The 16,914-nt window shown below is 34.9% G+C and overlaps 1 protein-coding gene across 3 annotated transcripts in view; it reads left to right on the forward strand.

Annotated features, from left to right (window-relative positions):
* The window catches only part of FAM174A (family with sequence similarity 174 member A), a 38,775-nt gene that overhangs the window by 19,218 nt on the left and 2,643 nt on the right, over nucleotides 1–16,914 (forward strand). For 2 of the 3 annotated variants that reach the window (XR_004624168.1, XM_011224372.3), the window contains exon 2: nucleotides 2,637–2,771. Coding sequence is in view for 2 of the 3 variants with exons in the window: in XM_011224372.3 (XP_011222674.1) it covers nucleotides 2,637–2,771 (135 nt within the window). In the remaining variant the exon portion in view is untranslated. Of the gene's footprint in view, nucleotides 1–2,636; nucleotides 2,776–16,914 lie in introns of those variants that run through there. The other variant, XM_002918759.4, reaches the window with a different exon arrangement.

Here is a 16,914-nt window from a genome sequence, read left to right on the forward strand (position 1 = left end):
GACCATTGAGCTGAGGGTCCATTTCTGGGTTCTCTATTCTGTTCCATTGGTCTATGTGTCTGTTTTTGTGCCAGTACCATGCTGTCTTGGTGATCACAGCCGAGATGCCCTTCAACAGACGAATGGATAAAGATGTGGGCCATATATACTCAGCCATCAGAAAGAATGATTACCCAACATTTACAGCAACATGGATTGGACTGGAGGAGATTATGCTAAGTGAAATAAGTCAAACAGAGAAAGACAATTATCATATGATTTCCCTCATTTATGGAACATAAGAAATAGCAGGGAGATTGGTAGGAGAAGGAAGGAAAGAATGAAGGGGGGGGTAAACCTATGACCTATGAACCCAGAGTTTTGTTTTGTTTTTTTTTTATACATTTTTGAAGGGTTGTAAAAAATCAAACTAACAGCAACAAAAAATAAGGTGAATATGTGGCAAGAGACCATATGTGATCTTTAGAATCTGTAATATTTACTATTTAATCCTTTGCAGAAAAAGTTTAGATTTCTTTTTTTTTTTTTTTAAGATTTTTTATTTTTTTATTCGACAGNAGAGATAGAGACAGCCAGTGAGAGAGGGAACACAAGCAGGGGGAGTGGGAGAGGAAGAATCTGGCTCATAGCGGAAGAGCCTGATGTGGGGCTCGATCCCATAACGCCGGGATCACGCTCTGAGCTGAAGTCAGACGCTTAACCGCTGTGCCACCCAGGCACCCCGAAAAAGTTTAGATTTCTGATCTACGTAGTTTTCTGAGCTGAAGTCAGACGCTTAACCGCTGTGCCACCCAGGCACCCCGAAAAAGTTTAGATTTCTGATCTACGTAGTTTGTGTGTGTGAATGTGCATGCACACATACTTACAAACATGCACACATTTATGTACTTGTTAATTTAACAACCTAAACATTTAAGTTCTTACTATATAAAGACTAGCTTATACGTCTTACTGCCATTTTTTAAGTCTTAACTTTAGTATTAACTCTTATATTGGTTACATTTGTAGTTTTAAATACTATACTTAAACCTCTTGTTTCCTGTTCCAGCACCTTTGGGTAGGCATATAGATATATCTGTAAGCAGTGACTAGTGGAAACTTTGTTGGTTTTTGTCCAGGCTTAGTATAATTTTCTAAATTTTCACCACCAAGACTTTATACTCAGAAGCTAGCACAATGCCTGATGCTTAATAAAACTCAAATATCTCTTGAGTATGTATGTATCTGTGTATTATATGTGTGTATATGTAGGACAGTTTGTTTCCCCTGGGATCCCCATAGTCTCGTTTGCAGAAGCTTGTATAGCTCTTTACAGTTGGCTCTGTATTCCTGGTATTGATTATCCCACTTGTTACATCAAATAAAGTGACCCAGAAACATATACATTTAAGTAAACTTTTATGTTGTTACTTACTGAAGTATCTTCTATCTTGTTCTTGATCTCCCATAAATATTTGTATAAAACATATTTTCTTGTGTGTGGATTTAAGGTTATTTCATTGGAGATGACTCAGGCATTAATTGTAGGGTCAGATTTGGAGCACTGAGCTAGAATATATCACTCAGACCCTGAATAAATAAAGAGCATTTTAATCAGACACTGCTACAAAGTACTAATACAGTGGTGAACAAGACATGCATAGCTGCCGTCCTGGAACTTATTGGGAGAGAGGCAAATAAACATTGGAATAACCATATACATAAGCAAATATAAATACAAATTGAGGTAAATAATTTGAAGGAAAAAGAAACAAGTTATTTGAGAGAGAAGCATAGAGTATGATTCTAAGTCAGAGAGACTTTCATATGTATTCAAATAATGATTAATGTTTAGCACCCTAAATTATTTTCACTCCTCTAGACAGTGGTTCTGAAACTTTATCATGCATCATATTGATGAGAAGTGTTAGTTAAAACACGGATTTCTGGGCCCCATGTTCAAAGTTTGTCTTTTACTAGGTCTGAGTGGGCATGAGGATTTGCATTTCTAATAAATTCCTAGATGATTGTGATTCTGCTGATCCAGGAAACCACACTTCAAGACCCACTGACCGGGGATTGTAGTTTTCAGCACATTGAAATAACTTGTAGAACTTTAACAAAATATTGATGCTTAGTTCCTTCTCTGTGAAAACTCTGACTTAATTATGTGGCAATAAGGACTAAGTATGAAGTTTTTTAATATACCCGGGGTAATTCTGACGTGCAGCCAGGTTTGTAAGCTACTTAGTGTAGAATTTGAACATGTATATACATAATAGTTTCTTAGTGGGGCAGAGAGTACCTAATCTTGCACAGTGATAAGAAGGCATGGGGAAGGTAAGGAAGAGGCTGGAGTAGAAGGCTTCAGTAAACATATGGTACCTTAGAGAGTTATGTGTTCATACCATAAGCTGATAGAAAAGAGAGTAGGTCAGACAGAAGAAATGGTACACAACAAGTACGATAGATTTTGTTTCATAAATAATCCTAGATAGTAAATTGTTTACATTCCTGAAATGTCATTCTGATACTGAGTGTCTCCGATGTCAGCAACAGAGGGATAATTTATTTTTAGTTTACAAATAAATATAAAGTAAGGATCATCTATCCCATATTCAAATAATTTTTATTTATTAATATGTTCTATTTAATAGGATGAGAAGAAGGAACCGAAAGACTAGGAGATACGGAGTTTTGGACACTAACATAGAAAACATGGAGTTGACACCTTTAGAACAAGATGATGAGGATGATGATAACACTTTGTTTGATGCCAGTCATCCTCGAAGGTAAGTAAGTGTTGGGCAGTTTCATTCCATGAATTAGGGAGGCAAATCCTTGATAAGTAAAGTGAAAAAATAAAGTAGAAGAAAATACGGTATTCCATTTAGCAGTTTTTATCCTAATAGATTTTATTTGGTTCTATTTAATGAAGTTCTTTGTGCTACCCAACCAGTAGTTCACATGCATATTGCTTTGCTATAATAGGTATAAATAATAGAATACCATTCCAAAAAGAAATCTGTTTTATAGATCTCCTTGCAGAGCTTTGTCCTTTTAACTGCTACATACTGACAAGTAATATGTAGTAAGTCTTTATGTGTGTGTGAGAGAGAGGGAGAAAGAGAAATCTTAGTAAAAACATTTTGATTTTAGTCTGTGCTCTTCTATTTGTAAACCATGCTTTCACTCATAATTGTGGGCCGATTGTCTGCTAGTGTAGCTATGATACCTTTTCTCAGATCTATTCTTGCTGAGTGTGAAGTCCTTTCCTAAGAGATTTATATAAGCAAAATTACATGGTTATAGACTTAGTTTCAAAGCAAATGGACCACACGGGAAGGGAGGGAAAACTGAATGGGAAGAAATCAGAGAGGGAGACAAACCATGAGAGACTCTGGACTCCGGGAACCAAACTGAGTGTTACAGAGGGGCCAGGGGTGGGGTGATGGGGTAGCCAGGTGATGGGTATTAAGGAGGGCACGTGTGGTGATGAGCACTGGGTGTTATACAGAACTAATGAATCCTTTAATACTACATCAGAAACTAATGATGTACTATATGCTGGCTAATTGAACATAATATTAAAAAAATAATTTAAAAAATTAAAAAAAAACTATCTTAAACATTGAAGAATAAGAAAACAGTGTTTACTGTAAGTATAATGTGTGAGCAGAATCTTTGCTTTAGTGGCACTGCTTTTAATTTTCTTCTTTCTCACTGATGTATCTCCAACACAGAACCATTAAATAAGCAGTCAGTAAATATTTGTTGAATTACTAAAAAAAACCCCAAACAGAAAACAAAGCAAATGGAATGAGGAAAGGAGGTAATAAAGATTCCACTCAGTAAGGAAAGACATGTTGGAATAGAGGGGAGACTATTTCTAATGGAAAATTAGAGTCCACAATCAGGTACAAATACCATGAGTACAGAAATCTTGGATTTTTATACGTGCAAGGTTGGGGGGATCAGCTCTGGCAGGACACAGAGATGTACCATGTTTTTTGTTTGTTTATTTGTTTGTTTGTTTTTGAGGTAAAAATGTAGAGTTTTACAATCTGCTAAAGAGTTTGGCATACCCTGCTGTTATTGGAGAACCATTGGGGTTGTTTGTGTGGAGTATATGTAATCAGATAATCAGATCTGTGTTGTGGAATAATACTTCTTGTAGTACTAGGGAAGTTGTCCCGGAAGAGATGAAGGATGGAGAGCGGCAGACCAAGGAATGTAGGAGGCACATAAAGAAGGGAATGATTTCCATGAGATATAATTACCTGTAGTTATCTTTTATTTTGCAGCCTGCCTCATCACAGACCTTTCTCCAATACTTATCCCTCTCTTATGTCCCACTTTTCATGAATTTTGTGTTCTATTAGGGAGCTAGACATTAATCAGAGTTACATAAACAGAGAGAATAAGTATAGGGTGATATGAGAACTTGTAGTTGGGACATAGAACAAAAAACCAAAAACTAATTGTCCAGAAAATCCTCTTGGACATGATATGTTAATTGAGACCTGAAAAAAATAAGTAGAAATTAGCAAAATTAAAATTGGTTATAGGGTTGGGGGTTGGAGAGAGAACAGCAGGCACAAAGTACCAGAGGCAAAAGAGAGTGTAGAGTATTCAAGGAACTAGAAGAAGTTAAATAGATGCTATATTAATACCTGTGAGAATGAATGAATGAGTGAATGAATAATTTTTGAGCTTTGAATGCAAAAATGAGAGTGATAAGTAAGGCAGAACAAAGAATCAAAAGGCAGATCATGATCCATGGCAGTCAGTGAGAAGTCACTCGGCAGGTTATGAAAAGCCGCTTGAAAATTTTAAGATGGGGAAACATAATCAAAGTTGTGTTTTGAAGATTACGTAGAGTGGAGAGAAGCAAGATATGGAATAAGGCAACCAGGAAGACCAGTTAGATGGTACAAGTACATGGGTTGGTCAATACTAGAGCGATAGCAAAAGAAAGAGAAAGGAGTAAATTATTAAAGAGACTTTGAAAGGTATTATGAAAAAAATTTAGGAATTGTGTTTGGAGAGTAAAGGAGGGAGAAATGGTTATAATAATGGAGAAGCATTTTTCAGGGGTAATGATAATTATCAATGATTGATAATTATTAATAATCATCTTCAGATTTTTAGTAGTATGACCCCATATACTTAAAAAAAAGACTTAGAAAAACTTTAATGTAGATATGGTTAGTTGAAGTAAGAACAACAGATAAACAGTGTTTACCTGTTCATTCATGCATTCATTCATTCATTCATCCAAGAAATGAATGATGAAGCAGCTATATATATAGCAACTGTTTAATGTCCAGCACTGATCTGGCCACTTGGGGTACATACACTACAGCCACAAAACAGAAAAGAGAAAGAAAAAAATCCTGACTTTGCGAAGCTTAACTTCTTAGTGAAAAGGTGAGATTGGGAGGTTGCCAAAATCAAGAGTAATGTTCTTTTCTAGGGCAGACCTACTTATGCCTCTTTTAAAAGGAACAATAAGTTCATTTTCATTTTCACTTGTCCTCCTATATCCCTCTATGTTGATTTTTTTTTCTCAAAGATCACATATTTATGCATTACTTTAGAAAAAGATTTGCCTTTTGTTTGAGAATAATTTCAGAGCTTCAGAAAAGTTGTAAGAATAAAAATAGTACAAAGAATATCCTATTATTCTTAGATCTAGATTTACTAACTTTTTACTTCATTTGTTCTCTTCTGTGCTCTTTTTCTGTCTTATAAATACAGAAGAATGTATATTCCTCATTTTATATTTACCTAATGTTCTGATGTTTCCTTATAATTAGGATCATGTTATGCATTCTTACCTGAAATACTGTATAGATCATGATATGTCTTTCTCGGGGTACCCTATCTGGAGACACACAGTGCCCATCTTTCCTTCATTAGCAGTAGTAATTTTGATGCACCTACTTAAGGTTTTGCCCAATTTCTTTAGTATGTTACTATTTTTTCCCCATTGCAACTAATAAGACATTCTAAAATCATGAAAATATTCTGCTTTTATTAAAATTTTTCCATAAGTTTAGCAGTCATTAGTCTTGATTTTTGCCTGATCTAATCTTCATATGATAGTTGCAAAATAATGATTTTCCAACCTCAGCATTTCCTTCATATTTACCAATATGGTATTGTAGTGTAAGTAAGAGCTCTCTCTCATTCCTTCTGTATTCATTTATCTAACTATTGACAGTATGGAGTCATGATTTTTCTCCTTTTTCAGTGGTTTATAATTCATTGCTGTCTTTGCCAGTGAGAGCCTCTTCAAGCTGGCTTCTGTGCCCTTGTGATTTGCTTCCATTTTTTTTAAGGCAATTCCTCACATTCTGGCCTAACAAGATGTTCCAGGCTCATTTTTGTAGCTACCCTGCCCTAGTGACGGAATTAGCCATTTCTCCAAAGAGCTTTGGTTTCTTTTAGTGGGCACTAAGTGAGCTCTTTGTTACTAAGTTGTATCCTTGCTTCTTGGCCCCTTCAGCAGACAGGTCTATGAAATGTATGTGTATGTGCACATACACACGCATGCCCGTCTACATGCATATTCACATATGTATGCATACTTTGCATAGTATTACTCCATACTTCCCATTCTGCCTTGCTGGCGTATTGCCGCTGTGTTCTTTCTTGCCTTCTGCCTTATTCCTTTACCATAGTTGCATTTTCTTCGTTCCGTCATGAGAATGACTTCGAGCAATCTTCTGGATCCCACCATCAGCATTTACTCATTTACTTAATTCTCTAATAAAACTAACAGTTTCAGAATCGCTTTGCCTGTGGCACTAAAATAAACAAGGCCTCTAAGAAGGTTCAGGATTTGTTAGTTTTCTTTTCACAACCCCATCTTGCACAAGACTGAGAGTACATTATTAGATATTTATTAGATGTGTAAGTGATTTGGCCTAGTTTCCTCCTCCCTCTTCAGTGTGTTTATCATAATCACTTGAAATATAATTGAAGTCATTTGATCTTGCTTTCTGTTTTAGATTTTTTCCTCCCCTTCCCATTTTCATTGTCATTTTTAATATGAAAAATACTAATGTGCTTCCAAAAGTGAAAACTATGCACATTTTTTTGAAGATTATACACACACTCACTCAGAGAAGTATCATTCCCTCTTGTATTCTTTTCCTCTCCATTTTCGCCACCTCACCCCTCGTAGGTAATCATTTTAATTATTTATCTGGTTTATCTTCCCTTGGTTCTTTTGATAAAAGTTGACAGAAATATGTATTTCTTAACACTTTTCTTTTTACACAAGAGGTAGCATACAATATATGTTCTTTTATACTTTTTTGTTGCATTTTGTAATATCTCCCTGTAACTCATACTATGTAAGTTCATAGAAATATTTTTCATTTTTAACAGCTGCATAGTATCCCATGGTGTGTAGGTACCGTGGTTTATTCAATCCATTGCCTATGCTTTAACGTGTAGGTGGTTTTCAATTACTTTGCAATTACGGGTTATACTTTAATGAATAACCTTGTGCATATGTATTTTTGTATTGTTGCAGGTTCATTTTCAGGGTAAATTTCTAGAACTGGGATTATGGGTCAGAAGGTTTCACGTGAAATCAGTTTTAACCATGAAAATGAGAGGTGACTATGAGGCTTCCCAGTGGACGTAGCAAATGGCATGGATTCGTTTTTTTCATTAAAAACAGTGATAAATTGCCTGTCATTTGTCCTCAAATACTCTACTAAGCTATGGGGATATGGTGGTGAACGAAATTGGACACAATGCCCATCCTCATTTTAGTTAACAATCTAGTAGATCTACATAGGCCAGAAATTCAGAACAAAGACATCTTGGCTAGACTTGGGATTCCCCTTTACTTGATTTTGATCTTGCCAAAATCAGGGGTAATGTTCTTTTCCAGGGCAGACCTACTTTTGCCTCTTTTAAAAGGAACAATAAGGTGGATAGTTCAATACACTGAGAAGCAAACAGTTTTTCTGTTCTCCCTTTTTATTCTTCACACAATATTAAACATCATTTAAAGAACACCTGTACTGATTCTAGACCTCTGCTTTGATTTTTTTCCATGCTCTGTGCAGTTACAGACCCCTTTTTCTGACTCTCACTTAGGGGAAGGTAGATATATTTCTTTTCTACTACAGTCTCATTAGTAGAAAACAGTCATTTTCTGCTGCTGACAACAGTTTCGGAGAGGTGTGTTTATATTCCTATTACTGTCTGTAGCTTAGAGATCATTGTTTGTGGTAAGATACACAGTCCAAACTCTGCAACTTCATTTGAAGCCGATTCATTGGGTAAGACTCTCTCTGCTCTTCTAATGTTAGTATTAGAGATTAAACATTCATTATGCCATCAATTTAGTCAACATTTCAAATTTTTCCTGTGGGAAAGATATGTATAGGTCTTATTGTGACTGACTTAAGTAACATTATCAAGGTTAATGCCATTTGTTTCTCCCATTAATAAAGGGGGAAAATCAATACTTGTATGGAGAGTTTATTGTAAGGTATTTCTAGGCCCTAAAAGAGGACTTCCACCAAAGACTTCCCAGCAATCCTACCATATAAATGGTAGAAGAAACAGAAGGAATGGATAATGATATTGGTAGAGATGTCTTTAGAAGGATAAGATCAGGGGTCTTATCACTGAGCCCCGGGAAGAGCCTGGACACAGTGAGGTAACAGAACTACACTAGAAGTAATTATAATAGTCACTTGTTAGTAAGTATCTACTTGAGTGCAGGATATACAGACAGTGTATTAGGCTCCTTACATATATTATGGAATCATTAAGACAGTCTTGTAAAGTAGTTCCTTTTGGTCTTATTTTAAAGATAAGAAATCTGAGGCTCACAGAGTTGAAGTAACTTAGGCTTCTCTTCCTGCTGTAATTGAATTCCATTTTTAAATATTTATTTGATTTATACCTTTATAATGAGAATAATTGTAAATTCTCTCTATTCTGCCTTCTATATCAGCTCTTGCTATTACTCTTTATTTTGCAAATGTGGACCCTAAAATGAGGAATGTAAATGTTATGATATGCCTATCTTGCCAACTGCAATGCAGAATCATATTAGTTTACAGTATAACTGCTGGTAATTCTTGTGGGATTAGCTCTTACTGATGCTGCCTTCATTGTTTAAGTGCTTTCTAAAATTAGTTCCTCTTTATTTTCCAGATTCTATCCACAGAATAACAGGAAGCAAGTTATTTCCAGAGAAGCAAATGAATTTCCTAGCTTATAATTTTATCACAGCATAAAACTATCCTTTTGTAGTCAGCTCTTTCTGAGAAGAGTGTTTTTATTGTGGTTTTTAATACATCAGAATTTTAATGATTGTTGTTGGTAGTTAGAATTTGGGGTCATTATTTTCACTGTTTCTTTCTTTTAGATGGAGCCATATGAAACTTCCACTATATGGTTTAATCTAAATTTCAAGGAAATTTATTATTTTATACAATAGTATGTCACAATAGATAGGGCTGACTCCAAACACAGTATATCAAGGCTCTGGCTCCTTTTGTTTGCCATCGCCTTAGTTCTGTACACCTTCATGTGTTGGCTTCGTTTTTAGGCTGATAATAGGATGGTGCCAGCAGTTCCTATAATCATACCTAGGATGGTAACTTTCAGTGAAAGTTAGGGACTTCCTTGTGTACCTTCCTTAGGAATGAGAAAAATTTCCCCAGAAACTCTAAACAGAGCTGTTTTGTTTGTTTGGTGGTTTATTTTTGTTTTCCATATCATTGGTCATGTGGCCATTTCTAAATTAAACCCTGGGAAGAAAAATGAAAATACCATGATTAGCTCAGAATTATCATTTGTGTTTCAATAGATTCTGAAGAGTTAACCACTATTACCACTGTATCTAGTACTTTAAGCATTGAGGTTAATACAGTCAAATTGGGAAAATGTAGGAATGTGAAAAAAAATAACTTGAGCAACTTGGTTAATATAATTTCTCTTAAATTTGCAATTGACATCCTAATTTTGTATATTAGGGATAATTTCTAATGTTTAGTTCCTGAAACATTTTGCACAAAGGTTTTAGAAAACTAAAAAACAAATGTCAGTTCTTTAACTGTTTTGTTGGGTGTTTCAGCCCTCTTGAATAGAAAAACTGATGAGGAATTAGACAGCATACGCTAGCTAAAAATTACCTTCACTTTCTCAAAGAAAAATATTGGAAACAAATACTCATAACCAGTCCCTAAAACAATTTAAAACAGTGCTTTACAACACAAAACAACAAATGGGAACAATACTTCTTTGTTATTCTGTTTGATTTCTACTGAACAGTAAAATTATTAGTATTTTATGTTGATGTACACTACAAGACATTTTAACAGTCTTGGTAGCAGTTTCTAAAAGCTGACACGTCATCACTTCAGGGCTATCTTAGTAATTTTTATCAAGTATGTAATTTTTAAAACCCTAAATTTGATGTTTAGCTACTTTTGTTCTGCTTCATTAAATTTAATATTGTATGTCTTCATTACATTTGTGCTTAATGTTACTTGACCACAAAATATTTTCTGGTTATTAACACCAGCATATCAGAATTAGAAAACAAATTTGATATAAGTATTTAACCAGAAACACTCATTAAGAAGATCTTATTCAAATTTGAAAATAGTTCTAATTTCTAAAACACCACTTTCAATGTGAAACTTAACGTATTATCAGAATAAACACTAAGGTTTTTCAAAGTAAATAGAATATAGGAATGTGTCAATTACTATGTTTATGTTAGATAAAAATTGGTATTTTAGGATGTCTAGTGGCGTGTTACTAGTAGGATCATCTGTGCTTTTTCTGCTTAAAGGGTATTATGATGTGTGTGTCATTGCTTAAATGATAAAAGTAATGAGTAATAAAAGGTAATAAAAGAGAACCTCATGTTGTTCTTTTTTTGGTAGGTTTACTTTTTTGTGGACATTGAGCCTTAGAAGAAAATTTGCCTTGCTCCATTAATAATTAGACGTCACACTGTGCTTATTAGTTAAGAACATGAATCATTTGTATATTATTTTAACAAATGTTGTGTAACATCAAATTTTATTTGATAGTGCTATTTTTTCATCTCATTGCATGATCTAGAGTTGTCCTGTCCAACCACATATGGCTCTTGAGCATTTGAAATGTGACTAGTGTGACTGAGGAACTGATGTTTTAATTTTATTGAATTTTACTACAATTGCCAGATGTGGCTAGCGGCTGTTGTGTTGGACAGAACAGACCTGGAGCGAAAGTGTTTGATCTGGTTTAAATTAATTCTATTAAATGAAAACTTATACAACAGTTAAATCACAAATTTCTGTTTATATTATATAGCCGTTGATCCATTTAATGAAATGTTTACTGCTTTTGTTCAGAATTATATTCTGTGATTGTTTGGATTGTAGTCTCTCTAAGGTGAGATAGATGGATATGGGAGGCAGAGTATAACCACCCATGAGACTGATAATGCATGAATAGGGTTAAAGACAATACAGGGACAAAGATCTCAAGTTTATGACAGAAAAGTTATAAACACGGTTAATTCATTAACTCTTCCCAGTGTTCTCAGATAGTATTCTTTAAAATCCACAGATACTGTATCCATTCTTTAAAATCCATAGATGCTGTATCTTTAAAAGAACTTGAGAGAGAAAAAAAAAAAAAAAACAAAACTCCAGGAATCTAATACTTGCAAATTTATTTAAGTAAACAAAGAGTAAGGATACTCTTGACTGCACTAGTATTGTTTTGTTTTGTTTCTGAACCTGATGTGGATTTGTAGCTGTTTTGGTAGTTTAAGATTTTCTGAGTTAGCTTTTAAGTTATTCTTGAAAATAGTGTCTTTTCTTGTAATCATTGTATCGTTGTGTAATATGAAGAGGCAGAACATTCTTGAAGTTTGAAAAATACTCAAACTGAGGTTTCCATGAAATTTATTAATAACTGCACATTTGCTTTACCTTGCGGGTAAGCATGGTGATTTTTTTTTATCGTGTTAAGAATAGTTAACGTGAGATCTACCTTAAATTTTTAGGTGCACAATATTGTATTATTAAACATAGCTGAGATGCTGTTGGACAAATCTAGAACTTAGTCATCTTGCATAACTCAAACTTTATGCCCATTGAGTAGCAACTCCCTATTTCACTTTCCTCTCAAACCTCAGCAACCACTAATCTCTCTGCTTCTCTAAGATTGGCTATTTTTTTACTACATTTTTACTTTTGTCTATTTTAATAAAGAACATAGAATTACAGAAGTTTTTTCTGAATTCAGGAGTTTTTCTCATGTCATAAGAAGTCTGTAGTAATTGGCTCCTGGTATCAATTCAATGGCTGATCATAGGGTCTACATTTATGCAGTTTTCTGCAACCTTTCCTCATGCTTGTCTTACCCTGCTTAGGTGGCTGCTGTAATTTCAGCCATCGCATCTCTGTTTCAGGCAGCAAGAGTCTAGGAGACAAGAACCCATATCACATCAGTCTCTTTATCAGGAAGTCAAAATTTCTCAGTACTCTCCTCTTCTTCCCAAGTCTTTCACCCACCTTGCTAGCAAAAACAAAAACAAACAAAAAGTCAATATTTTTATTAGCAAACAAAAAGGAGATAATAAGTGTTGAGTAGACAGCTTATAATATGTCACCCTGACTATTCTGAATATTTTTTGAAGGTTAAATTTGGCAGCATAAACAGCATAAGCAGTTTAGCTTTTTCTTTCGTACAGAGGGAATTCTGTAAATGGTGAAACAATCGAGCATTTGACATCTGATCTAATCTTTAGACTTCAGTGACTAAGTCGTCATGACTGAGAAGTGTTGTGGTAAAATAAGGAGCAACAGAATACGATTATGTAGACTCAAGTGCTTCTTGAGCTTCTGGCATTGATAACTTAATCTCCTTACTTCAGTCACCTGAATCCTGGCTCTTCTTCCTTACCAAGTTACCTGACAAATAGTGTGACTGGTCTGCGTCTCTTTTTTGGCTCTTGGGCTCCATAATGATTTCTGTTTTCATCCTGAAGACTTCCATAAAAAGGCATGCTTAATCACTTGGAAACTGTTTTATCCCATTCTTACGAAGAAGGACTTATCCACTAAATAATTGACCAGGATGGTACTGGATTCAGACTTCCTTTCTAGGCCAAGGCTTTTTGTCCTCTAAGTGATTTCCATGCTGTATTTGTGGCTCTATAGTAAGATCAGGGAATTATGTTTATTGTTTTTCTTCTTTCTTTCTTTTTTGTCATCACCATCTTTCCCAGTATCAAGCAGTTTTCCTGGCAGATAATAGCTCAGTATATGTTTGGTGATTGAATGAATGTCATTAAAAAAAAAAAATGTACTTAAGTATTAAACTTAGTACCACGCACAGCCCAGTATGTTGCATACCCTATTTTTTTAATTAATTAATTAATTTATTTATTTATTATTTATTTATTTTTAAAATTTTGTTATTATATTATGTTAGTCACCATACAGTACATCCCTAGTTTTTGATGTAAAGTTCCATGATTCATTACTTGCGTATTACACCCAGTGCACCATGCAATATGTGCCCTCCTTGATACCCATCACCAGCCTATCCCATTCCCCCACCCACCTCCCCTCTGAAGCCCTCAGTTTGTGTCCCAGGGTCCATACCCTATTTTAAATAGATCAAGGCATTAAGTGTTGTGGTTACCTGTGACTGTCTTCACATGAGACTATATTTGAAATAGATTTGTCTTTACTTGTTCTACATGTTGCTACCATAGAATGTGGTTGAGCAAGATGTGATGTTTTTAGAGTTTTTAGATCTTCAGTGGTGAAAAACTTGAACTTGTTAATTTCAGTAGTTATTTCCAATTTAAAAACTGTCAATTCAAAATTTAAACTATTAATTGAAGATTTTCCATACCTTTCCCCCACTCCCTTCACTCTAAGGTGATATAAGTTCTGTGGAGATTTGTACCATTTAATCTAAGACATTATTCATTTCAAGCTGTTATACTAAGAAAGAAAAATAGTCAATTTTATTATGAAATAATATGATATTTTCATGTCATGCAGGAATTGTGCATATGAGCTTCTCAATACTTTCACATTCTTCATTGCTTCTAAAGAATTTGGCAGTCGTTTCTGCCTTCACATGCATTTCTTGGTTTGTAATAGTGTCTCAGAACAGAAATTAGCAGTTTCATCTCCCTGGGACACTGGGACCTCTTCTCATTTTAAAGACATGGTTGTTTCTTGGAAAAATATGGAATACACACCATTGTTCCAGTAATAAACATTTGCTTTACCAATGACAATCTATAGCCTAATACTTTTTTTTCTTTGTACGTATACTGTAACTTTTGCTTCAGTGATAATTCATGATATTATCTTTTTAAAGGCATTCCAAACATTAAACTCCTTCCTTGTAATACCAACAACACATATAATTTTGTTGGAGTGACAACAGTACCAAGAGCTTGATCAACTTAGTGCACATGTAGGCAGTGGCAACTATGTAGTAACTACCACTTGTCTGATGGCAATTCTAAGATGCCTGCAATCAATTGGAAGATGCATGTCAAGGTCAGAGATGTTAAAATATGAAAAATGTGTTTTAGAAACTGAAATATAGTGTATCTATACGAGCAGGTAGGCTTTGGGGCTTGAGCCTCTGGTCCTGCCACTTCTGCCAAAAGAGCCTCTTGTTCATAAGTCCACACGGATTATGCTATGTTCTTCCGGTTCTGTCTCCAAGCTTCTTTGAGTCTCCAGTCTGCCTTGTACAATTTTGCCTCTCCGGGTACTGGTAACCCTTGATTATTTTCCTCATGCCATGCTAAGGCTCCACATTTTTCAAATTGCTATGAGAACTCTGAGAAACTGAGTTCGTGGTGGAAAATACGAAGGTTCACTAAAGAGGTGATATTTGAGTTGTAGTTATTTTTAAAACCAGTTAAGTTATTGATAGGACTCTTATGAAAAAGGAAAGTTGGATTTCAAGTGAAGCATGCACCAGGGGATGAATCTGTGTGAGAGTGTGNGCTAAAGAGGTGATATTTGAGTTGTAGTTATTTTTAAAACCAGTTAAGTTATTGAAATAAGACTCTTATGAAAAAGGAAAGTTGGATTTCAAGTGAAGCATGCACCAGGGGATGAATCTGTGTGAGAGTGTGCATGTGGTATATTGTGAGCCTCTTTAGAACACAGGCTATATCCTAGGGTCATGGAAAATCAGTCAGATTTGGGGCCAGATCTAGAAGGGCCAGATCTATATGTTAAAAATATATATGTTAAGGATTTGAATTTTACTATTTGTGAAAATGGTCATAAATCATCAACTGTTTTTGAGTGGAGTAGTATCATGAGATATATGTTCTAGGAAAAGGATCCTCGTGACCTTATGAAAAACTTAGTCTAATATTTTGAAGCTGTTTCAGTTGTTTACTTGAGAGATATCAAAGCAGAAGCAAAAGCTAGTTTAGGAGGGGAAGGAAATGAAAAACTTTGACAAGATAGTCGTACTCAATAGAATGCAGAGAAAGCCTCAGTGCACCCCCCATGGTGGAATGGTGACTAGGTAGATTCCATTACCATTGTTTGAGTTAAGAGGGTTCAGAGGAAGACCAGGTTTAAGGCTAGAAGATGATGGGTATGATTCTTGTTGGTTAAAAATATTTTCTACAGGGCATGTACTGAAAGAACATCTTTGGTATTGGTGGTCTGCAGTTTAGTCATGCCAGAGAAATTAGGGAATGGTGGTTCTGCATAGCACATTTTAAGTGTTAGGCAGGATGAAACATCTGGGATGGAATTCTGAGGAAATCCCAGTTCAAGGAATGCAGTATTCTAAGTTGGAAAGCAGGTTGTACAGTCTGGAAAATAAAAAGAGGTTCAATAAAATGTTGGGTATATGTAAAATGATAGACACATATGCATGTTTACCTGTTTTGGGGTTGATTATGAATCTTAAAATGGATTTCTGAAACTATACATTAAGAGATTCTTCATGTACTAGGTACTTCTTGATTCCAGAACATCTCATAGTGTCATTGTTAAATGTTGCCTAGGTTCTTCAAAAGTGGTCTGAGTTCAAAAGGCTACTTAATGCCACGGTTGGGAATTAGGTACCTGTCATTTTATGTTCTTACTCTGCTAAATGGAACTGCAAGTTTTATTCTTCTGATTTTTTTCATAGTCCATAAATTCATTATCAAAATGATCAAGAGTTTCAGGCATGCAAAGGACAGGAGTTGTGTAAAAATGAGGACTAGGTTACATTGTTTTTTAATAACCTTCAGTATTTTTGTTAAAAAACTTAAATTTATGCTCAAACTGAAATATATAAGAATTTCATTAGCTTTAGATTGTTTACTAAAGATTCAGATAAAACAATAAATTAGAGGAGCATATTAGTCATTCATATCTCCAATGAAGTTCTAAATGTTAACGGTGATTATAAAGATTTATTAAGTTAGTAAAATCTGCACACCTTTGGCTGTTCTTTTACTCTGTACTTTTTGTTGTACTGTTCTTACTAGCAGAAGTTTCTTGGAAGATATGGTTTAGATTAATAGTACAACCTGATATGTAATTAGAATTAAGGTCTATAAAGATGTATGTGATAAAAATATAACTTCACATTACCATAAACTAGTCAGTAAAGTAAGAAAATAGGCAAACCTATGGAAAACCTCTATATGGATACATTTTGAAACAGTATTATAAATATTAAAACATTTTTGAGGGGCATTTGGGTGGCTTAGTTAAGCGTTGAACTCTTGGTTTCATCTGAAGTTGTGATCTCCAAGTTGTGAGATTGAGCCCCAGCTTGGGCTCTGTGTTCAGTGCAGAGTCTGCTTGGGGTTCTCTGTCCCTCTCCCTCTGCCCCTCCTGCTGGTATGTATGTGTACATGTACACATGTGCTTGCTCTTTCTCTCCCTCTCT

This window comes from Ailuropoda melanoleuca, chromosome 3 (genome assembly GCF_002007445.2).
Source record: "Ailuropoda melanoleuca isolate Jingjing chromosome 3, ASM200744v2, whole genome shotgun sequence".
NCBI classification, from domain to species: domain Eukaryota; kingdom Metazoa; phylum Chordata; class Mammalia; order Carnivora; family Ursidae; genus Ailuropoda; species Ailuropoda melanoleuca.